General features: G+C 32.6%; 1 protein-coding gene across 1 annotated transcript; it reads left to right on the plus strand.

Annotated features, from left to right (window-relative positions):
* Positions 1–720: 720 nt before the first annotated feature.
* On the plus strand, positions 721–25,167 carry LOC136973784 (proteasome assembly chaperone 2). Its single transcript, XM_067268544.1, has 7 exons — positions 721–867; positions 5,006–5,168; positions 5,684–5,742; positions 14,991–15,106; positions 16,418–16,594; positions 22,792–22,900; positions 24,944–25,167. Exons 1-7 carry the CDS (start codon positions 799–801, stop codon positions 25,022–25,024), a joined length of 774 nt encoding a protein of 257 aa, XP_067124645.1. The 5' UTR covers positions 721–798; the 3' UTR covers positions 25,025–25,167.
* The last annotated feature ends 89 nt before the right edge of the window (positions 25,168–25,256 follow it).

Here is a 25,256-nt window from a genome sequence, read left to right on the forward strand (position 1 = left end):
TACTTACGCTATTGCAAACGAGTTGTATGCAATATCGTTCGTATAACTTTTCAAACGTCATTACAAATTTCTCACTACACCAATGGCGCACTCAAGATTTAATTTTTGGGGGAACCGAGTTGAACAGATAAAGAATTCCATGCAAATTCAATAAAATTCCCAATTTATGTGACCGCTAATTCATAAGTAATATAGAAATAGAACACACGACACAATATAAAAAAAAATAATAATAAATAAATAAATTTTAATTAAGAAAGATTTTTGGAAAATTTATTAATGTTTCTTTTCTCTTATTTTGGTGGTGCCAGGACCCTTGGCTCCCTCTAGATGCCAATGCACTACACAATAACTTTTCGGACATCTTGTATACAATTATTTTTATGTAGATCTAAAAAAGGAGTGCAAATTAATGTCCGGCTCAAAGTACAACCAGATAAAAGTGTTCAAAATTTTCAAAAGCCGGACTATCGGCCCAAAATAGGACGTCTGACCCTAGGACCTCGTGTCTGATCTACGATCTTGCGTCTGACCAACATAAACCAAGCTCATGATGGCATGAAAGGAACGTTATTTCTAGCAGGACTTAAAAAGGAGAGAGTGAAACTGAAAATCTTTAAACTATTTTACACTGTTTTATCAGTAACAATAATATTATATCAATTTCATTTTATATTATAATGAAAAGTTCAATATTTATTATTGAAACAAAGTGGCAACACTAGTATAAATATTGGTACGAAATTTGCAAGTTGTAAACACATCGAACATCAACATCAAAAGCTTTTCGCAAATAAAATGGAAAGTTTCTATTTTCCGTTCGAAGGTCACCGAGAGAAAAAGTGGACGAATTTTACTCTGATTATGGTAAAAATAAAATATGATAATAACTACAGTTATTTGATTGCGATTTGTTTTGTTATCGGTATTTAACACGTTGACTGCCACGTGACTTTTTAGGATTCTGTTGTAAAATGCCAACTTAATTTAATTATATTATATTATTAAAAACTCTAATCAGAGTACATAGTAATAATCAAATAGCATATAGAATGTGTTTTTCTTAAAATAAAGGTATTACGAATTATCTCGTAGTTGGCTTATGTAACAGAAATCTCTTCGCTAAAGCCAAACTACGAGTTAATTCGTGCACAGACACGATTCGTCCTGTCACTTCGCTACAGCCAATCGGAGATGTGCGTCTAAATTCATTAGTAATAAATCGGATATAGAGGCGAGCACATCACATTTACGTCTTTTTTGAGAGTGTTATTTTTTATTTATTTTTATAATCAAATTATAAATATCCCAAAATGGATAAGAAAAGACCACTGACTAAAAAACAACTTGATTACTACACTAATCTAAGTGATTCAGAATCTGACAAAATTTTTGGTGAGGATGGGGGAGTTTATTTGGCAGCGAAATGGTCCTGTTACTGTATGTAAATGGAAAGACAAACGAGAAGTCCTTACCATTTCAAACATGCACGTTGTTGAAATGGTAGAGGTGTTCAATCACAATGGAAAATGTTCGATGAAACCGAATATAATTCGAGATTATAATCATGGAATGTCTGGCGTTGACGATCAGATCAAATGCTATCGTACTACACAGCTCTAAGAAAGACTATTAGATGGCCCAAAAAGGTTGCATTACATATTATAGAAATATATATACATAATGCGCACAAACTCTTTCAAAAAGCAACTTCTTCTAAAATAAAACTTATAAAGTTTAGAGAAGCATTCGTCAAAGCGTTGATTGGAGAAGAGATTCAACCAGTTTCAAAAAAAATTAAATTGCAGAAGCTTCACTATTTACAGAGTATCCCATCTACTCAGAAAAAACAACATCTGACAAAGCCATGTCGAATTTGTACCAAAGCTAAAAAACGCCGAGAAACGCGTTATTTCTGTCCAGTCTGTCTTGAGAAGCCAGCCCTTTGCGTAGAAGATTGTTTTAAAAATTATCACAAACAATAAAAATATTGTTTTGCTTTTGATTTTGAATAAACATTTTATAATATTTTCTGTTCGTTTAAATTTATATTTCTGTTTTATAAATTATCACAAACAATAAAAATATTGTTTTGCTTTCGATTTTGAATAAACTTTTTATGATTATATTTTCTGTTCATTTATTAATAAATGTTCTGTTCATGTAAGCCAAACTTGATTTTTTGTTCTTGCCCCTGAAGCTATCTATTCATATTTACACTGATATACTACGAATTACATCGTAGCTGCACAAATATGGCAAGGAAACAAACTACGATATAACTCGTAGGTGGCGTCCTAGGCAGAAACGGTAACTATGAGTCATCTCGTAGATGGCAGTCAACGTGTTAAATAGCGTTTAGTTCTTAATATATAGTCTTTCGGTAAGACGTAAACTCTGAATGAGGGGTTTCCCACCCACCTACCGAGAATTGTTGATCCCCTGTATGAGTAAAAAAAGAAACCATAGCTGTATATGAGACCCTTTGCAATATATTTGTCTTCAAAGGTCAGTTTTTAACACGTGTTAGTATACTGCCTATTCTCCATGCTCTGTGTTGTCAAGGCTCGCTATTGCCTGCCTTGACTGATGCTTGACGTATAGTCGTGCACTTCGATGCTTGCTATTGCTTGCACCTTGGCACCCAGGGGCAAGCCTCCACACTCCCCTAAAACTATATAATATAAAGTACTCTACAAACAGTCAAGTCTCGAAGCCTGCATAGTCTTAAATAGTTAAATGCAATAGTCTTAGTGGAGTGACGTAACTAGCAATCTCACTCAACTTGATTTTGGAGGCTGTCTTGCAAAGGGTTACTTGTAGAGGTATGGTTCCTTTGACTTTTTTGCTCCTTTAGGTACACTCTATAGCTAGTGGCGTGTCATCCGTGGAAGCTGTGGAAGTGCCTCTTCCCTTGTATTTTCTAAAATATAAATACATATCGTGTGATTATTGTCATATTTTAACATACTTTGAATTAATTAAAATTAATATTTTATTATAACTGCATTATGTATCTTATTACAAATTTCTATACTACATATAAAAAAATGATAAGATTGTTGTTGTATATTTGAATGTAAATTCATATATGCATATTCCCAATGGAAGCACTGTATTATTGAATATGGGACAGCTTCCACAGCAAAAATATTTGAATTGTGTAAAGCAATGGTCTCCAAAGTGGGGTACATGTACCCTGGAGGATATTTGAAGTGATACTTTGGGTACGCAAAGTTTCCCTTCAAAATACTGTATATGTTTCCTGTCCACAGACTGTCTGATCTTAGTCATCCTTCCAAAAAAGTAAGCTTACAATTACTTGTGATCATACATAGAAAAAATTCAAATTGTGGGTATCAGGAAATTTATCATGAATTATATATTTATAGTAGAAATTTAGAAAATTTTATTATTTTATAGGGGTACAACTTATAATTATTTTCGTCTTAGGGTATGTGATCAAAGATGTTTGGAGATTACTGGTGTAAAACCTCCAGATCATGTGCATTCGTGCGTGCACTTTACAAAGCACTAACCTCTCATGGTTTAGCTTGTGGATGCTATACACCAAATTATTGTATAATGCTTCCAATGATTATCCAGAGCCAGCACAGCTTTTCTATCATTAAATGTCACTGCATGCCACTGTCTACAGCTCTGATAAGGTCCCAAATGTCTCATTCAGAGTTTGAATTGAGCCCTCTGGTGAGATATTCACCTCCAAAAATTAGTTTTTTTGTGTACTGATACTACTGCCAATTCTCTGTACTTGGCATTGCCCAAGACTCACTATCACTTGCCTTGATTGATGTTTCACATGTAATCATATGCTGTCGCTTGCACCGCAGTGCCCATGTGAAGATAAGCTCCACTGTACTCACACTCCTAAAACTGTATAACATCAAGTACTCTGCAAACTATACAAAGTTGATATAGTTGCATGGGCTAAATAGTTAAAAGCAATAGTCTTAGCAGAGGTATGTGACTCTTGATCATGTGTGACATGTAAGTAGGCTGATTTAATAGTCTGTATCTTTGAAGGATCATGTGTACAATACAGGAATGGTTCCTTTGATGTTTTTGCTCCTATGGATATGGTCTACAAGCCTGGTAAGGTCCCACCTGTCTCATTCAGAGATATAATTGTATTCTTCTTTCTGCTTTATTATTTCTAAAAAAACCATTATTTTTATTTCATTGAATTACAGAATTAGTATTAACACTGTAGGAGTTTTACTGTCATCGTAAATACTGGCATTGTTTTTCTATTTTATGCTGGTTGCTTTTGTTCTGGTTAACAAAGGGTCTACTGTATTAAATTATTCTTTTGCTGATGGAGTTTTGGTTTTTCATCTGTGTGTATATTTACTGCATTCAATTACACAAGCTGTATATTGATTTATGAAAGCATGTTCATGAATTTAAAAATGTACAAATTTTTAATTAGTTTGATTTTAAATGATTTTTCTGAATACAGCAATTGCATGCACTTGTGTGGACAGATTTGTGAATGATTATTGTTTGAGCTTAAACTTTGATTGAGAAAGATTTGATTTTTTTTCTAATTTTGTTAGATGATTAACAAATAGATCAATAAAATTTAATTGTTCTAAATGCTACTGCAGTGTTCTCATTTATAGATGTTTTCATAAAAAAGCCTCCTTCGAAATCTAAGCTTGTTTTATTTTTGGATAGTGGACTTTTATCTTTGTTATACCATATTTAAAATCTAACTGGAGACACATTTTCAGTGAAACGCAAAGTGATTTCAGTGATTTTCAGGACGATCAGTGAAACGCAAAGTGATTTGAGTGATTTTCAGGACGATCAGTGAAAATAAGACCCAATATCTTGAAAAATTTTTCAGTTGTATATTTTTTTTTTTATGACTTCTAAAGAAGTATGTGCAATGTGAATGAAAATTTCTAAATTTAATTCTAGTAAATTTTTAAATTCTGAAAGATATGAATATTAAATAATGGATAATATTTCTTTATTTCAGCCAGTAATTTCAGTTGGAAATGTTGGTCAATTAGCAGTTGATTTGTTGCTTGAAAATTTACATTTTACATGTGTAGGACGTATTCATTCTTCCACAATATTGCCTCTAGTGGGATTGGATCCATTCTTAGAGAATTCTTCAGATTTAGTAACCAGTTGTCAAGGTAATAAACAAACAATAATTTTTATTAATTCCATTTTTTTTAAGATTCTCTCAGATATATAATTCAATATTTGCAAGTAAAGAAATATATGAATTGAATTTTAAAAAAAATTTATAAAATGTGAATAATAATTTGTTAATTAAATAAATATATCATCATCATTAGATACCAAAGCCTTTAACTGCATAATTGGATTAAATGATTATAATATTATCCATAATAAAATATTAGAATGAATCCTTTAAATTTTTCTGTCTCAAAAAATAAAGCTTTTAATTGTACAGTATACTTTTACAAAACATACATTCAGTGTTTTATATTTCACCAAAAAAATCTAATTAGTGCTATTAACAGTTAGACACTAAAATTTGAGATTAATTTTAAATATAATTCATTGTTTATGCTGTTTTGTTATTGAATAGTAATCTTGTTTTTAATCCTGTTGTTTGATTGTTCCAATTACTGATTTATTAGAAAAATTCAAAACTAATAGTTTTTTTTAATTGTTGTTTCAGTATATGAAAACACACAATTAAACCTTGTGATAATTCAGCAAAGGACTCCAGTTGCAATGGTAAGTTTATAATGAGTTGGTTTATAATGTTGAACCTAATAAATAAATTAAATAAATAAATAAATTATTTATCATCAAATTTTTTTTTTATTTTTGAAATTTTATTTCTTAGTCAGCATTAAATTTTAATTTATTTTATAAAACAAATTATTTCATTTATTTGAACTCAATATAATATAATTTATTTGAACTCAATATAATAATCAATACAACAAAATGGACAAAAACAATACTTAATGAATTGGAATATATTTCCAAGGTTAATGTTACTTATGGTTCCAAGATGGCGGCTTGTCTCTGATTCCAGCAAATAGAAGAAAGGAAAAAGTGGGGACGCACGTTCTAACCTAACCTAACCAATTCTAATAAATTACCATAATTATTACCAACAAAGTTATTAGAGTAGGTTAGGTTAGGTTAGAATGTGGGTCCCCACTGTTTCCTTGCTAGAATCAGACTAGCCGCCATCTTGGAACCATAGGAAACATTAACCATTTCCATTTTATTAAGTATTGCTTTTATCCATTTTAACTAAAAGTATGCTTACTATTAAATATAGTATAACAACAAGCATACTTTTAGTTCAAATAGTTTTTCTTTATTTTATCATTATCTGATAGTTTCTATAACTCTCTTGCATTAACATTCCAAATTTAATTGATACAGCATTATGTTTACAGTAATAAAGCTTTAAATAGCAATTCTACTTTTCAGTAGTTAATTCTTACTTTTTTCTTCTAGATTTCTTTGACTTATATTACATTTTTTGTTGATAAAATATTATCTACTTTCAACAAGTAACTTCAGATGTTTAAACTTCTAGAATTTTTATTTGATAACATTTTCTTTCAATTGTGATTCTTGTAAACTTAACATTTTAAAACACATGTTCATTTTACATTTTAAACATGTAATTAAAACAAAATATAGAGAGATTTTCTTTTTGACTCTAATGTGAGACTCGGGGGTTAAGCGATGTGGCTTACTCTGTTTCTGACGACGGGAAGGTGAGTCCCGCTCATGGGGTCAGTGATGTTAACTTCAAACACTTCGAGCGTCAGATATGATTTTTAAACCATTCCCTTGCGTACTTGGACAATATGATCCTACAACATGAACAGAAAACTAATACAGGGGAGAAGGATAAATCAAGATGGATTTTACCCACGAACGGGTTTGACATGTTAAAATCATCCTTTTACAATTACCAAAGGGAATATTATGAACTAAAGGCTTTAGTAACTAGTAATTCAGCAAACAAAAGAAAGAGAGGATTAATTGATTTTGGTGGTAAAGCTCTGAAATTTCTCTTTGGTACCGCTACCACAGAGGATATAGAAAATTTGAATGCAGAAATCACCCAAATAAAACAAGTTAATGAAGGCATTGTTCATTTGCTTTGATCACAAGCAACACTGCTAAACGATACTTTTAAAATTAGCAAGACCAATAGGCAACAGATAAACGTACTAGTTCGAAGGCAAGAAAACTTTGATGAATTAATAAGGATGTATAGGTATAACTTAGCATTCAAAGTAGTAATTAGAGCAATAGAATTTTCTATACAACAATTCCATATGCAGCTCGTAGAAATTACAGAAGCCATAGATATATTAGAACGAGGAAGATTAAGCTCCTGTTTTATAACCTGGGCAGTGATGTTACACACTCTCCAAGAAATACAACTCCAACTTCCAGAAGGATATGCAATGATCAAACTGATCAATGCAGATACACTTTGTAAATACTACCAATGGATCACCACCATTGCTGTAGCTCTACCTGGAAGGTTGAGAATCTTTGCAAAAATACCTTTGAGAACACCGAGCGGATACTTCGACATGTATGAGATTGTAAAATTTCCTGTGTATATTCCTTTGCTAAAAGCCTATGCCTATTTCAAAACTGGGTATCTTATCATAGCTTTATCTATGGATAGACAATCGTTCATGCTGTTGCAACAGCACGAATTGACTATTTGTAAAACAGCTCAGTTTTCTATCTGCTCAGTAGACATATCGATACGAAGAGTGCCTCAATATAGTTGTGAATACTCATTACACACCGGAAATGAACCGAAGGTCAAAGAACTTTGTTCCTGACAGATTGTCTTAAATTATGTTCCGATTTTTAAAAGAGTGGACGAACAGGGAATGTGGGTGTATTCCCTACGCCACTCCTATTAGCTGTCAAGTGTTCCTCCCGACAGCAGAGATCCTCCTCATCCCCCTCTACAATAACAAAATTAAATAATACAGGGATTCTAAAGTTACCGAATGCATGTGTAGGAAATTTGCCAGGCATTGTTCTCACCTCCCATTTTCATATGCGATCTAAGATCCAAACTGAGATAGCGCGACATTTGTAGTACCGCCTATCGAACACATCCTGAGTGAAACAGAGTTGAGACTTCTCCAGAAACAATTACAGGACCCCCATACTCAAGTGGAATTGAAGATGCAATCGGACTTAGACATTAAATTGGCAGATAGAGCTAGCGAAGAAGCGACCTATGATTTGAATCGCTTACTTTGTACAACAACAAGTACCTGGCGTCACATCATTTGCATCGTATTAACCCTTTGTCATTTCCTTCAGAAAAAAAGACGTACTAAATCATTTTGTGGAAGAAGTCCAGTGAAAACGGAAGATATTTCCCTCCAAGAGGTTAAGAGGGAAACTATTCAAGGGGACGTTACCATTTCCAATGTCGAGGTTACGCCCACTGCTAATTCTCAGCCTGACTCTAACCCTCACAAACTGAGGAAAAGCCAGGCTTATTGTTTCTAATTTACTCAAAATGCAAGGGAGAACAACCGTAATAAAAAGAACGATTGTTCTTACCCCTTTGAGTCAGTTTTGTAAATGCATACTCGATATTGTATTAGTAGGTAGAATTATATTAAAATGTCAGTTTAGGTTAGATCCTATGTCGGACCTATTGATTAATTAATATTAACCATGTGTAACCTATATTTAGAAAGACAAGGTAATGGACCCGGGAGAAGGAACGTCTGATCCCAGAACCCTTCCGACCAGAGGAGAAATAGACCTGGAAACGGCTAGAGAGGCCTTCCTTCGCATGGTAGAGGCCATTGACAACTCCTGGCAGAACAAGTGGGAATTGCCATTAACCATGGCCGTTCTCCCCGTAGGTTATGGAGTGGACTCTCCTATTAGATATCAGATTGAAACCCAACAGCAATGGGTTCAACAGATGGGACAGTATGTAGCTGCGGGACATGTAGACATAGATGAAGTAGAGGAATACTCTGCTTTTGCTCTGGAGTTGTTATATCCTTCCCCGTCATCGGAACAAGAAGGCAAGTGTATAGAAGAAATACGTTCCCTTCCACGTCACCTACAGCATCACCCGCAGACTCATCCTCGGACTCAGAATCCGATGATTCATCAGATGATTAATCACCCCCTCTACTGAAAAGAAGGAGACGATTCCGTTTTTGAATTCTATTAAGTTTCACATAATAACTTATTTAAATTTACCTAATATTCTATTTTGTATACAATCCTTTTTCAGATGACATCTGAAATTAACGACCAACCTGGACCCGCCAACCTTCAGGAGGCGTGTCTTTTATGTGCCGCGGAGTGGAGGAGACGCCTTATGGCGGCAGAGGAAACACGATAGCATCCTCACACTATCACCTTCAATATAGAATGCATGCTTCAAATATCCTCTGTAGCCCAACTGATTCAACTGCTTAGTCAGGGAAACATAGCCAGACAAGAACACGAACGCCATAACAAAATAGACCCACACAGTATCCCATTGGAATTTTCCACACTTGAGCCATATTTGACATCTGATGACAGCAATGCTTTCAATGAATTGTCTCCTGCACAATCGGAAGGACATCGCCAGAGAAGATCAGCTTCTCCTCTTAGACGGATCACTCGATTGGTAATGTGTAACCAACAACACAATCGACAAATTCGCCCTTGACAGTAAACATAAATAATAGGAATGGATGCGTCTCACTGGGCTGTCAAGGTACAGTACATAATTGTAATCTTGCAACAGCGGTAGATGATGTTTATTTGCTTTGCCTGATATTTCAATTCGCTTGCATCAATCTTACAGTTAGTCTAATCCACTTTATACGACCCATTTTCACAATTGTATCCTATGCACTGGTCATGGCTCTTGGCTTCTTTGTGTTTAACCTTGTTATAGTAATCAATGATCTGGGTAGCTGAATCTCTGATTCCCACCAAGGGTCATCCAATTATGCATGTGTATGTATGTATGTATAGGTGTATATACATGTGTGTATATATATGAGTATATACCTATAAAAGAGAGAGGAAAAGAGGAAAAAACCGTGAAAATAATTCTGTAAAAGGGAAATTAGTGACCAAACTCTAAGTCAAAGCTTCATCTCAATGAACCACTCCAGAACTGTATACGAATAACAGCATGTTCGAATCTACCAGCATATAGAATGACTTGTCTTCGACTGTTCATCGAACCATGATGAAACTGTGATCATCAAGATTTCAGTCCCTCAGAACTTTCCCTTCGCATCTCGCCTACAGTCGTCTCTCTGTTGGTATCCCTACATGGCCCAAAGTCTAGTCTACCATTGTTTTGTTTGACTATTATAGCAACTGAAGCCTTGCTCAATAACCAAGGGAACTGATCGAATCTCAGCTTATGACGAACAACCTGAAACTGTAACACATGATGTCGTCTTGCCTTTAGTAGTTAAGGAACCCAGGATAAGTTGTGCTATATGTTGTACGTTAACCAATAATCAATGGTGTCAATCTTGAAATTTTAATGTGCCCGGTTTATAATGTAGTGGTTCCCCGGCACCTCCTTTTTACTGTTTAGTGTTATAGTAACCATTATATTTGTATAATACATAAAAATATATTCTATATAAACTAACCACAAACTCATGATTGATATTACTAATAACGTGCCCGGACCTTTGTATATCAGTTCCCGGCACCACCTTTTTACTATTAATGTTAATGTCAAGTGTGATGCTTATTAATATTGTCCATGCGATTGTAGGAGAGGAAGAGTCAACAACCACAGATTATACTAGTTCGAGAGAGTGAACAAGTTTCATATTGACAGTCTTATTCGACAGCCTTCCCCCACGTTGTCAAACCTGTAGCGGATGGAAGCCAATATTAAATTATTCTAACCCAGGATCGCGCTTTCCTATCCCTCCAAAAAAACAAACAGATATATCATGTGGAGGACATCTGCACGAAACACAGATAATTTCTTATTGAGTTTTCATGAGTCGTGTAGCCATGGTGAGCTAACAGATAATTCATTCAGTAAAAACACACATTAACCTTTAAAGAGATAGTGTGGTTTTTAAGAAAGAGGGGAGTGATGCGAGGGTCTGAAACCCCCTTTTTCCTTTTTGAACACACCAACAGGTGTGGGTATAAATCCTGACAGTATGACAGTTCTTACCCCCTTGAATTTGGTATAAAAAGGGCTCGCACCTTCATTAGAGAGGATGACATCAAGGATATTAGACCAGGTCTGACCAGCTTTCATCCTTCGTCCCTTTGACACTGATTGACGCCAACAACAACAGATAGCGAGGTAATACTTCACTTATTACGTAGAACTCTCTCCCTTCCCTGAGTTGATCTAGGTCTAGATAAGAATAGATAGAGAAAAGGGATTAAAAGCCTCTCTCTGATCGCGAATATGTACAATGTAACCCCGCTAACTGCCTTATTAGCAATTCTGTTAAGGATTATTGTTATCACTATTACTTTTATTATTATTACTATTATCATTATTGTTGTTATTACTAGTATATGTACTGTACCTTTTAAATAGTGTCTCTATTAAATTGGTTTAATATCTTGAATATGTGTGATTACTCGAACACGGCCAACACCTTATTGACTTATCCGCGACCTCCCACTCGAGACTTTCTTTTTGCCCTCCTAAAGTGCCATCCACTGACTCCATGAGCGGGACTCACCTTTCCATCATCGGAAACCGGGTAAGTCTCATTGCTTAACCCCCGATTCTCACACTAACATCTTCTGTTACTCTGAATAGAAGAGCAAGTTGTAAATGAAATAGTAATGAGTCCTCTTTCCAATTAACAATATAGTTTACATGAAATTTATTTTACTGGTAAAATGAGAATTTATTGAAAGCACTATCCTTCCTATGTTCCTTTAATATTTTTTCCAAAGACCTGAAAATACTTCTTATATAATGAAATATTACGTGATGATTTTTCAATAATTGAAATTTTATGTACTTTTAATTTCTTGGTCTCAGAAATGTATGCCTTTTTATTTCTTAAACTAAAAACTGTAAATTCTCATTGTAACTACATGTTCTAATCTATTACTATATACTCAAAAATAACTTAGATGTTAAACATGTTAACTTTATTGTTTTAAGTAAATATTTCTTGATTTATTTGTGAATACTGCAATCTAAAATAAAGTTATTTTATTTAATTGTAAATTAGATTTTAAAATATAAATAAATAAAATTGAAAAATAACAAAAAAAAAGTGTTAAATACTGAGATCATAAAAATAAACTGACTAAATAAAGAATTTAACTCTATTTTAGATTGGATATGATTTATTTCTGATAAATATTTTCAGCCCTAAATTCCAGCTCAGATCTGTCAAAATTTGAATATAACATTAAATTGAAACTTTGGAACATTAATAAGTGTTCATGATGCCACCTTGATCATTCAGACTTAATTTAAAACAGTTTTAAATTTTCAAATTTTCAATATTTATGTCTACTAATTTAATGTTAAATGCTTGAATGTATACTTACAGAATTAAATAGGGAAATATAAATGCATATACAGTAGAGCATCGATTATCCGACTCAATTGGGGACTGGGGTTGGTCGGATAACCGAAAAGTATGAAAAAAATACATTATTAGTATAGTGTATTAGGCCTGGTTTAAATACTAGCCTCCCTTTCATGGTTGAGCCAGTGCTGCCAGCTAAAACATGCAAAAATTTAACAAAAATAATATTAAAGTAGCCAAGACATAACAAAATATTGTAGCGCCACATCACTAGCGGACATTTGAATTTGCCGACTAGAACGCGGTCGGTTAATCGGGGTCGGATAATCGATGATCTACTGTAATGTAAAATAAAATAAAATTTAAACATACTACAGACCATACAAATATGTTGTCATTATGAGAAAAATAAACTCTCTTCAGTGTTGATAATCAAAATTCACTAAAAAGTCACACTTTAATCTAAAGTATTTTTGATTATAAGTTGCCACATTATTGTCATCAGGTGAACAGGACAGAAATAAAATAACATTTCAAATTTAAAAGCAATACACTTTTGATTTTTACATAGTATGAGATTAATGTTAAAGTTAAGGCAAACCATAAATATATAAATAAATGTAACTCAAATAAAAATGCTTAGAAACAACAATTAAAAAAACAGATTTAAAAAAGCAAACATATGAGAGTATAAATTTCAAACTAATGGTGGCAAAAGTGTACAACAATTTTATACTTTGTTTGCCTAATGGCAATTTTACTATTGGTCCACCTGATGATGATTATGTGACAATTATTGAAAGTACTTGTGATTAAGGTGTGATTTTGAGTCAATTTTGGTTCTTAATACTGAAGATAGTTTATTTTTTAGTTTTTTAAAAATAAAATTTAATTTAATAGAGACAAACCATTATTATATTTGTGTCTTCTATTTTAAAGTTCTTCGTTTTTAAAATTTATACTAGATAGTTCAATTAATGTTTACTCACTTACTATAAAAATTTTTAAAAGTAGGCAAATTTATAAAACAAAAATTAATGAAATTACTAAAAAAAATCATATTTTAATTTATTTTAATAATCTTCTGTGCAAAACAACACTAAAACAATTTCTATAGTTAAGTAGCAAAAGAAAAAAGAGTTACAGTTAATTTTAAAAATTGTAATTAAGGGTTCAAAAATTTTTGTTGTTTTTGTGTGGCAATGATGGAACTTTTGCTTTCAATATACAGGTATACCTTGAGTTACGTCGTTCTCGATTATACGTCGTTTGTCAAAAAAGTATATGGAAAAATAAAAATCAAGTTTAAGTCATTTTATTCGACTTTACATCCATCTGCCACAAATATTGAAGTCGTAATATCACTAGAAAAGTGTTAAAAGCAGATAAAATCATATTAAAATATGTACATTTACAGTAAATGTTAATATAATCATCATGAATCCTAGAGCACGAAACATGAAAACATCTGTGTTTCTGTGTTGTCATCTTATTTAGCGGTCTTTAAGTGCTTATTATTGGCATTTTCCACTGTAGTTTTGACTTACATCGTAACTACACAAATAAATTTGACTTACGTCGCCTCTCCTGAACCAATTACCGACGTAAGGCAAGGTATACTGGTATATACAGATTTTGTATATTGTTGAAATCACATATTTTTTTATTTTCAAAGTAAATATTCTTTCTTTAAAAAACAAGAGAGATAATATTCTGAAAAAGTATTTACTTTTGAGCTACATCACTATAAGTTTGCAATAATACTTGTTGCCAATCATGTAAATTTATAGTTGATGCAATGGCGTAGTGTAGCGGGGGCGGCAAAATTTCACAATAAATAATAATATCTTGTAAAAATACCTAAATAAGGGGGCGGCGAAATTTTCCTCCGCCCCGGGCGGCTGACACCCACGCTACGCCACTGAGTTGATGTAATAGTAGATATATATAAAAATTATTTCACAAATTTCCTTCTTGAAATTGATTTATAGTATAGTTATATGTACTGTACATTTATATTTAGCTTTATATTTATATTTTTTTAAATAGAAATAATTGTAAAAGATCAATTTTCCTGTAGAATTATTACTTTTTAATTAATTATAATGATAATAATTATGATTATATGTAGCTTGTTATTTTGATAGAAAATTATTCAAAAAATGAATTACGATGTTTTGTTATAAGTTATGTTGTAGAATTTTAACATAATTATTTCTATCAAATGTATTAATAAAACAGACTTTATTCTTAATGAAGAATAAAATAACTTGAAAAGAATTTAGCTAAATTTTAACTTTATAGAAATATAATTATAATACACTAATGTTTCTGTTAAGAAATTTATTTGCTTTTAGTTAGGTTAAGAGTAAGAAAATTGTAAATAGATTTTAATATTGATATAGAACCTTTTTTTAATTTTCCATTATTATAATAAAATTTATTTTATTTTAGAATCAGAGATCATTGTATGTCAAACTTATGGCAAATTGGATTAAAGAATGTAATTTTAAGAAGGTTATTTTATTATCAAGTAAATTATCTCAGTTTGAATCACCATCAGATATGAGGTAAACATTAATTATATTAACAAAAAATTTTAAATATATTCCTATGATTTAGATCAGTGCTATCCAAAACGGTGATTTGGACCCATATCAATTTGTGAATCTCATTGGTTACTGGTTGGCAGAGTTTCCAGGAAAGAAAACATTGTATTTAATAATAATATGTTCTTGGAAATAGATATTATAATAGTAATAATTATGTCATACTTTTGCAATATATACATAACTAAATTTAAAAATACAATTAAAGTGCATTCTTGCATTTAATGCATTAATACAGTAATATGACAAAAATCTCAGAAATTGGTCTGCCACATCAACTAATTTAAGAGACTGAGTTAGATGACGATTTGATATATATGTTTTTTTTATGATTAGATTATTTTAATGAAGTTTTTTCAAGTTATTTTTCTGTTTAATTTAATATCTTTTTACAGTTAAATTATTATTACAGTACTGGGCCAAATATCCAGCAAGCTTGGAACCAAAAGTTGTCCAGATTTATGGATTTTCTGATTTTCTAGACACAGAATAAATATATACTTACAATTTTAAATTAACAATGATCAAAATTATCATAATTACAATAATTTTATGACCTTTATAAAAAAAAAATATATATATTTGGTCAGCACAAGCAGCTGTCTTGCAAACTGCATGATGAAACAAAAACAGTGACAACACTAGTACTACCCTACAGAAGGGTGTCAAAAACCTTCGAGTAGAAGTTAGCATAGACAAAAGAAACTGATTGAATTAGTTAGAATTCTAGCAGTAGGAGGAGTTGAGAAGAGTTTGAAATAAATTCAGCAATGCAGCATAACTAGACTTAGCAAGAGTTCTGCAATACTGAACATGACTCAAGACAGCACAAAATTTCATTATGTTGTTTGGAAGAATGTGCAATTTAAAACTTGTAAATTGTTTATTTCCAGAGTTTTCCTTTTAATATTTTTAGATTACAGTTGATTGCAGGTAACTGAAACCATGAATAAGGAAGTTACTATAATGTACAAAATTTTCATTTTTTATAATATTACTTTGTGACAGATTTTATAAATTGATATAAAATAATCCTTACGTACAGTCCCAAGTACTTTTGAGCTTCTGGGAATCATTATCAGAAACTCAAAAGTATTTGGAACGGCATGTAAGAATTATTTTAGTATTAATATTTTTCATTAAAGTTTTAAATTTTTTTTAATTATATAGAGATGAATGTAATTTTTTAACTTGTATTTTAAATTAAATAATATAATATTAATGCTAATGTAAAAAAAAAAGACTTTTAAATGTATTTTATTTTATTTTCAGTACTCCATTTTTTCTTCTTTCTTTACCAGAGGATAAAAATTCTATTAAAGATGACTTAATTCAAAAGTTGAACTGGAAATATTTAGAATGCAAAGATCCAGAAACTCATGAAGTAAAACCTGATGGAGAATTACACTTGCCTGGAGCAGGCATCACAAAACTGTTTTATGAAAAGTGGTAAATTTGTTTTCTTCATTAAGATTTAGAAAATTTTAATTGGTTCAAAATAATAATTGAGTCATAATTGGAATAGTTATTCAATTGGAATACTATTTAATAATCTTTATTCAAATTCAGTAGAAACAGACTTTGTAGAAATCATGGAAAACCTAGAAAACATGAAATTTTTATGAATTTGGAAAAGAATTTTTTGGAATTTTTATGGAAAGTGCTGTCCTGTGTTAATATTATGTACTTTTATCCAGACTAATTGATTACTTGATGTAGTGAGTGTAGAAAGTTTCAGCCATGTGTAGAAATTTTCCAGGTCATCTAATATTATCAAATCAAAGGTTACATTTTTATTATTGTGTACAAATGTGCATATAGATTGTCACAGATTATTTCTGAGGTGCATGTTTTGTTTACAGACCAGAATTTTACTCTCTCTCTCTCTTATGGTTAGTGGTCAAAACAAAACCACAATGATGCAAGAATAAGAGTAAATACAGATATTTATTTAACAAAACTATATACAATGGAATAATTGTTTGTTTGTTTTTTTTTGGATGAGGTAAATATTGTACAATGGATGTAATAGATTATATTGGATGTATAGATATTATATTGATGAATGTTAGTAAGTCAAATAGCAATTTGAAAATTAAGGATTATTGTTAGAGTTGTGACAAGGGCGGAAAGGTGGTTGGGTTTGTTGGGAGGGTGGTGGAGTATGAAATAAAGGTGTTTGAGAGGCGTGGTAGTATTTGGTCTCTTGGTTTGGTCTGTTCTAGTTGGGTTTGCTGTTGGGTGCGATTGACTTCTTGATATGCTTCTTCAAGTTGAGGAGGACAAGTGTATCCAATTGGCAAGATGATAGTTGCCGGGAGCATTTGTGATTGCCTCTGTGAGTGGGCTAAAAGTATGGTAGACTGTAGAGGTCTGTATTGACTTAATTGCCAGTAGAATGTGTTGGAGGTCGGGAGTGGGGTTCCACTACTCATTAGCTTTGGTCATCTAGAATTAGGGAAATATTAAGAATAAATTTGAAGTTGTGAGTGCTAAAGGAGTGTATAAGTTTGAGGGGTATTTCTAAAAAAGGAATAGGATTAGGTGAAGGATTGGGTGGATCTCCGTAAGTCTCGTGGACAATAGAAGTCCACTGTAATGTATGATCTCCTCTTTTAAATTTGATATTATAAGTAAATTTAGTATTGAGCAATGGTTTTTCCAGGAAGAAAACTGTTATAATGAGGGAGGGTCTGTCAGAATATTGTTTATAAGCCAATATGAGGAATTTTTGGAGATTGCACTCTAAGATAGCGGCCCAGGTGACCCCAGGTGTCTGGGTGTCTATTTTCACAAATAAGATAGAAGATTGATTTGATGTTATCACTTGAGGATGTGCTATTGTGATATGATCATGGAGATGTGATCAGGCTCCCTCCCAGGAACAGTTGGTTGTATGGAAAGGGCAGGGAAGAGGTTTAAAAGTACATAGTTCTTTATGAGTTTATCAGTTCTCTTTGTGGAGAGTCTCAGGACATCCAAAAGATTGGAAGGATCAGGGTGATCAGATAATCAGGGCAATCTGCTCTACAATTAAGCTGCAGATTTGATCTAGAGGTTCTTTATAGGTGTGACATCTGGATATATTAGGCCGACATTCATTCATTCATTCAATATTTGGTACCAATAAAGTACATACCCCAGTTCCACTGTGGGCATTACTGGGAATAATAACAGAAAAAGTGGTTTTACAGAGAAATTTTAACATACAGTAAGGAACAATAAGATTAAGAGTGGAAATGTAACAAGGTTCTTGTGTGACATATGGCGCACATTGGAAAATCGCAAAATCATAACAAATCTGTAAAGTTCAGTCAGTTTGATGAACGTACACAGTGTTCTGTCACGGCTGGCTGTTACAAGAAAGAGGGCTTATGGAACCTAGCCTATGACGATCTGCTCCAAACACTTCCAAGTACACAAGATATTAGGCTCCAAGGTTTCGCAGATGATACGATCATAATGATTAAACATCAAAATAGCAATATTTTACAAAGTAAAGGCAATGAAATCCTCCATGAAGTTTACAATTGGAGCGAGAAGCATAAGCTTCCTATAAATTTTAAAAAGTGTGAAGCCCTTGTCTGTACGAAAAAGGAAAGACGTAAGCAACTACAACGCCCTCTTTGCCTTTATATTAACAGAAACAAAATTAAAATCACTTTGCATCTGAGGTACTGTACTTGGAAGTCATCATCGACTTAACTTTAAGCTGGAAATATCATATAGAGGAACTTTGCAAAAAGATTAAACAAAAGGCTAACAGTCTATATTACATTGCACGCAATACTTGGGGATTAGGAGCTAAACAATGTAGCATAATTTATAAAGGAGCAATCGAACCATCACTTCTGTATGCTACCCAGATCTGGGGCAAGAAGGCAAGCCTGATCCATAATAAACGAAAATTACTATCAGTGCAAAGAGGTTTTGCTATTCGGATCTGCAGGGCATACCGTACAGCACCTACGGATGCCCTGTTGGTCTTGGCCAACCTGACCCCCATTCATATTAAAATAGACAACATTGTCTGGAAGTGGAACCTTTTAAATAAGGATTTACCTCAAAGGATGGGAGAGAACACACAAAACTCACAGGACATAATCAACAAGAATGACTATCCAGACAGCTGTCAGGAATTACTTCAGCTAATTGGCACCTACGATGTTGATACGTACCATTCTGGTGTGGAGGTGGGACAACATCCTGCCGAAAGCAACATCACCTTGATACACAAAGAGGACGACGAAAACATTGCAGATGTGAACTGGAGTATATATACCGATGGAGCAAAAAATGAGAATGGGACAGGGGCAGCTTTTATTGTGAGAAACAATACCACCAACACAGTTGTTCATGAGGAATATTATAAGCTACAAGCCCATTGCTCCAACAATCAAGCAGAGCTCTGGGCAATGTGTAAAGCCCTAACAACAATAACGGCAAAACTAAAAACCCTAAAAGGGAATTTTCAATTTCTCACTGACAGCAGATACGTCCTAAATGTGATAAAGGGCACACAGAAGTGTACCGCAACAGGGGTCAAGGTAAGACATCTTATCAACAACCTCAAAAGAAGGAGGAATGCTTTCTTTTGCTGGGTTCCAGGTCATAATGGCATCAGCGGGAATGAAAGGGCAGACAAGCTAGCAAAAAGAGTAGCCACACTAGATGTCTCACCTTCCTTCAACACAGTGCCTATAAGCTACATAAATAGCTATCTTCAGAAGAAGACTCTGTCCGCTTGGCAGTCTGAATGGACTGCATCTACCACTGGGCGTACCACCTTCCGCTTCCTACCATCGGTGAAAAGCCGGCAACAGCTTTTCCACATATCTCCCACCTATAGCCTTACTCAGTGTCTGACCGGGCACGGAAACTTTCCTTATTATCTACATCGGTTTGGGAAGAGCAACTGCAATTCCTGTGACTGTGATGGTGTCTCCTTGGGGGATGTGTTTCATTTTTTAATTGACTGCCTGCACTATGATGCAGAACGGCATGACTTATTTGTCTACTGTATACAAAAGGGCCAAAACTGGCCACCTCAACTCGATTTTCTCTGTGCGGACAAGGAGGCTTACCGGCACCTAGTGACTTTCATCGAATCCTGCAGCATATTCCGGGCAACACAGACTTCAGCACAGCCTGCAATCTGAACTACAACAGCGGGATACTATTCCCACTATTAAGGGACAAGCGGAAAAAGCTTGTTGGCCTCTCAACCATGGACAGTTTATAAACTCTCACATTCTGTGGTATGTGAATGTGTCTTTCTTGTGTACTGTGTAATGTTGTATCTCTGTTTCAATTTGTCTTCATTGTACACGTTCATGTATTGGCTTACAGCATACTGTGTATGCATGTACTAGCCATTAAACTCTTGTTGTTTTGTTCTCATTGTAAATTACAGTTTTAATCTTCTTGTACATGCATTTTCTTCCTGTATTACTTCCTTTCTTACATTGTATTATTGGATTATGTGACTCGCTGTACTGATTGCATATATTGTATGTAAGTGTACCAACATTCATCTCCGCCAAATTGGTAGTTTGTATGTATTTTATTACTGTTTTCATAAATACTTGCAATGTAAGATCTCAAGTGATCCCATTCCCACTCCCTTCTTTCCTTACTTTCCACCTATACCCCTCTCTCATCCTTCTCCCCCCGTTCTTCGCCGGGCTAAGTCTTCCAGACAGCCCCCTACTCTGTAACTCTGTAACTCTGATACAAGAAAGAAATAAGCACTTGGGGCGCACCTATTGGAAGGTGATATTGTGCGTGACTTGGTTAATTTTCCTGGTAAGGTTGTCAAAAGCTAGGAATATTTCCCACGTTCTCCAGATATCAGATGGGCTGCATGGCCACCCACTCCATGTTCCTGAAGTAAAAGTTGTAATTCAAATTTGTGCCAATCCAACATAATGCAGTCATTTAAGTAATGCAGTGGCAAGTCAGGCTGAGTGAAGAAGTGCCATGGGCAAACCTGACCAGGTAGGCTGCAAATCTCTCGTGGTTCATAAAGATTTGTGAGTTATAGTAGTTGGGGATGTACCATTCTTTTTGTAGAAATGTTTCAAGATTCGGAATGAAGCTGTAAGTTAAGTGTTCTCTATATTGATCCCAACTATGCCGCCATTGGATTAGAGTCTCTTTCCACAAGTAGTTAAAGTGCATGTTTACTCATCTTGCAGTAGAAAATGGAGAGGGATTCATCTGCAGCAGCCTCCTTTGCCAATGCATCCGCTCTCTCGTTGCCCTTTTCCCCTGGTGTGCTCTGACTCAGGAGATGTGAAAAGTGCATGTAGATGATTGAATATCTTTTCTAACTTTTTCAACAATTGGATGGTGATTTCTGCTCTTGAGAAGATTGAGCACAGAGAGTGAATTGGTGAAGATAGTAACATGCTTGCCATTGTAGTTAGTGTTGATAAGATCTACTGCCATATTGATGGCCCACATCTCTGCCTGAAAAATAGTTCAATCACAGTGAAAATGGAATTTTGGTGAGAAATCTCATTATTTTCCACATAGATGATGTAGCTACAGCCTACTCCTTTATCGTATCGTGATCCATTCATGTACACTTGCAGGTCAGCACTATGAGTTCTGTTTGGGGTTCTCAGAAAGGATTCATGCAGTGGGAGAATGTTGCCGAAAGGTGATGGCCATTCAATATCACTGTGGCTGATGGTTAGGGTGTTGGTCTGTATATTACCTCCTCATTTCAGTCTGTAGTAGCTTTGTTTTTGGGCTATAGCAAGATCTATAGGCGGCTTTTTGGACAAAACCTGTAGGCATACGTTATTCAGAACAGAATATTTGGCCTTTAGTACACTGGTATACTGGAGGTTGTATCAGATTGTAACAAATAGGGCAGTTTAGCAAGGTAGCAAAAGCAGGATCTGTAGGATTCATCTTATGGAGAAGGATAATCTGTAAAGGAGAAAGGAAGAATATGCACAAAATAATAAAATCTAAAAACTGTGATGATAATAAAGATTCTCTGTATTTTCCATTTTTAAAGTTATTTTTTCCTAAAATTAATTTTAAGGTATTATCTGTGTAAGTAAAAAATATAATAGATATTGCAAACATTCAAATTAAAAAGTTAACTTCTTTTTGTGCATTTTATAAAAATTTCTTTAATTTCTTATTTGAAAGTGCATAATTTTTTAAAACATTTGGCATCATAGTAAATTTTGAAATTTAACTATGACTACTGATTTAAATATTTTATTTAACTTAATTCAGCATTCATATTAAAAGAGTATTTTTTTTTTTTTTAGTTATAAATTTGCCAACTTATTATTGTATTAAAGTCTCTGAGCAGAATTTTTAAAAGGGTGGAGTTTTAAAAAAATTATTTTTTGTAATGTAGTTTATTAATTTTTACAATATAGATATATATACTTTTTTCATTAATTTTTACAGTTTAGGCTATAAGATTTTCTGTTTCATTTTGTTTTTTTTTTTATAAAATAAAAGGAGTGTAATAATTTGTTTCATTTTATTCTTATAAATTTATTATTTAGGTTAATTTTTTATTAATTCATGAAATAAAATAAGAAATTATACACAATTTTCAAAGCTTATGCTGTTTTTATGTCTAATTTCTAAGTCTAATCTGTAAATGTAATTAGTTTCAGAGAAAAAATTCCTATCATAGTTTTGATACAAAACTGTTCAGAAGGGGACAATATTCCTGATGCCCTAAAAGTCGTGGAACAATTAAATGAATGGCTGAAATTCGTAAGTAAATAACTTTTGAAATTAAAACTTTACACTTGTATTTAACATTCATTTTAAAGAAAATTAAAGTTACATAATAATGAAATTAAGTTATGTAACTATTAATATGAAAGAGTACAAATATATACATGAATAAATATGAAAGAGTATAAATCTTATTAATAAAACAAAGAAAACAAAGTTAAAACAAAGGAAAGTATTTATTAGTAAAACAAAATTAAGATATTTGAGATTATTCTTTTTCATTAAAATCTTCAAATGTAATTTTGTCTTTAACATAATCTTGATTTTGTGCTTCAGACATATTTCACATAATAAACAAGTAATAAAATTTTTTAACTTAATCATGGATTAATAAGCACTTATCTATATGCTCACATTTAATGTGGAGAATCCAAATAGATGATTGCTTGTTTTTTTCCCTCTACCTGCCCAGTGGGCTATATAGATGACCTTTTTATCAAGCCAAATGGAAAGGAGATTACCTATCATATCTAGGATGGGGCTGCCCACTCCTAAGAAATTCTTGAGGTTTTTATGACCAATCCAGATTTCTTCCTGGGTTCACCAGAACAGTAAGCTGATACCTTAACCACTCAATCATTCAGCTGTCTCCCATGAATGACTGGACTACTGACAATTAGTGTTGTTGCCACATTGTCAGTGATGTTTTCTTTATTTCACAGAGATAATAGATTAATTCCTATATTTATTATTTGATGATGTATTTGAAGATGTTCTACTGAATAAATAATTAAAAATATGTAAATATTATCAAAAGTATTAAGAAACTCTCACCTTGTCAAATTATTACATTTTATCATTAACATACAAGTACTATTACATATTGTATCTAATATGATGATAACTTATCATACAAAAACTATAATTATTGTACATTTGGTAACACTTTAGTGCCACCAAACAGTAGCAACAAGTTGATGATGTGAAGATTTGGGAAATTTGAAATTATGCTAGTCAAAATTAGTGTCAGATTAGTAATTGCCAGATCAGTAATGGTCAATATTTTGAGCATTACGGTGAATTCAAGATCTTTGAATTGTATTATAAAAGGTACTTTTTCAGTAATATATTTCTCTGAAAATGCTAAACTTTGAAAGTATTTAATTTCTGTTCATAACAACCTTTTTGTGACTTCAATAAATTAGATTTGTAAAAGGTTTGAATATTTCTTGAATTTTATAAATAATATGGCAATAAATTTCTAATACAGTACACTTTTGTCATCTGGTCTCTCAATTATCCATGATATCTCTAAATGTGATTATTTATGTACTTTCATTTCCATGAAAATGTCAGTCATGTCACATATCCTGTTTTCCTCTTTCTCAGGCTTCATTTCTGTAGTCAGTATTGTATGTCAGCATACCTATTGTATTTTTGTGGATTGACCAGCATGTTGCATATAACTGAGGGAGACCAGCATGCTGGTTAAACTGCAATTATAAAATAAAATTAATCTGATCTAAAAAAACTAGTTGTTAAAATAAATGTTAAAGAAAACATTCTTCTGAGTACAATAAAATAAATAACATTGTAATTGTACTGACTTAAAATCAAGTTGAGTTTTTGTTTACAGGACAATAAAACAATTAATGGTTTAATGACATTAGTAGTAGTAGTAGTAGTAGTAGTTAGTGTGGGCTGCACTGACCATCCACCTTGACCTTAAAAATAACACCACCTCTATTTTCACGCAAAGGGTTAATATGTCATTTTGTTGATTTATTAATATGCTTCACAATGGAAAATAAAAAAATTTTTAGAAATTGCAAAAAAAAAAAGGAAAAATAAAATATTGCTTATGCAATATGAATTTTTTATTTATTAATTAAATAAAAATTATTAAATTTATATAACCATTTAATTTTAAATTGTAATATTTTTCATTAAAAAAATGAAAAAAATACATAAAGAAAGATTATAAAGATTAAAATTTTTGTAATGTACTATGATAAATATTTTTGTAGACTGTTCATTTATAATACTATATATTTAAGTACCTTTTTCTGTTGTTTTCAGGATTCTGCATTAAAACGATGGAGGATGCCAATATCCTGGAATAATCTTTTTGGCAATGCACCTCCTTCTGATATCTATTAGGGCTGATTACTCAGAAGTAATAAAATTCACATTAAAAAAAATATGATAACAAGATCAAAGTATTGTCTATATATTACATTTTGTAATTATATTTGTATAATATAAATTCTTCATATGTCAAAGATTAAGAATATGCAACAATGAAACTTTTTTTGTAACACTTATCAATAATATTTTTAAGCAATGTGAATAAAAATGGAAATTCTTTTATAATTTCTTGCATTTTTTTTTT

This window comes from Centruroides vittatus, unplaced genomic scaffold, assembly GCF_030686945.1.
Source record: "Centruroides vittatus isolate TY-2023 unplaced genomic scaffold, ASM3068694v2 contig_329, whole genome shotgun sequence".
NCBI classification, from domain to species: domain Eukaryota; kingdom Metazoa; phylum Arthropoda; class Arachnida; order Scorpiones; family Buthidae; genus Centruroides; species Centruroides vittatus.

Excerpts from the sequence above, each read along its gene's own strand:
- LOC136973784 (XM_067268544.1), top strand. The coding sequence starts at position 799 with ATGGAAAGTTTCTATTTTCCGTTCGAAGGTCACCGAGAGAAAAAGTGG. Across the intron at positions 868-5,005 it reads CGAATTTTACTCTGATTATG|CCAGTAATTTCAGTTGGAAA; the intron begins GTAAAAATAAAA and ends TCTTTATTTCAG. Across the intron at positions 5,169-5,683 it reads TTTAGTAACCAGTTGTCAAG|TATATGAAAACACACAATTA; the intron begins GTAATAAACAAA and ends TTGTTGTTTCAG.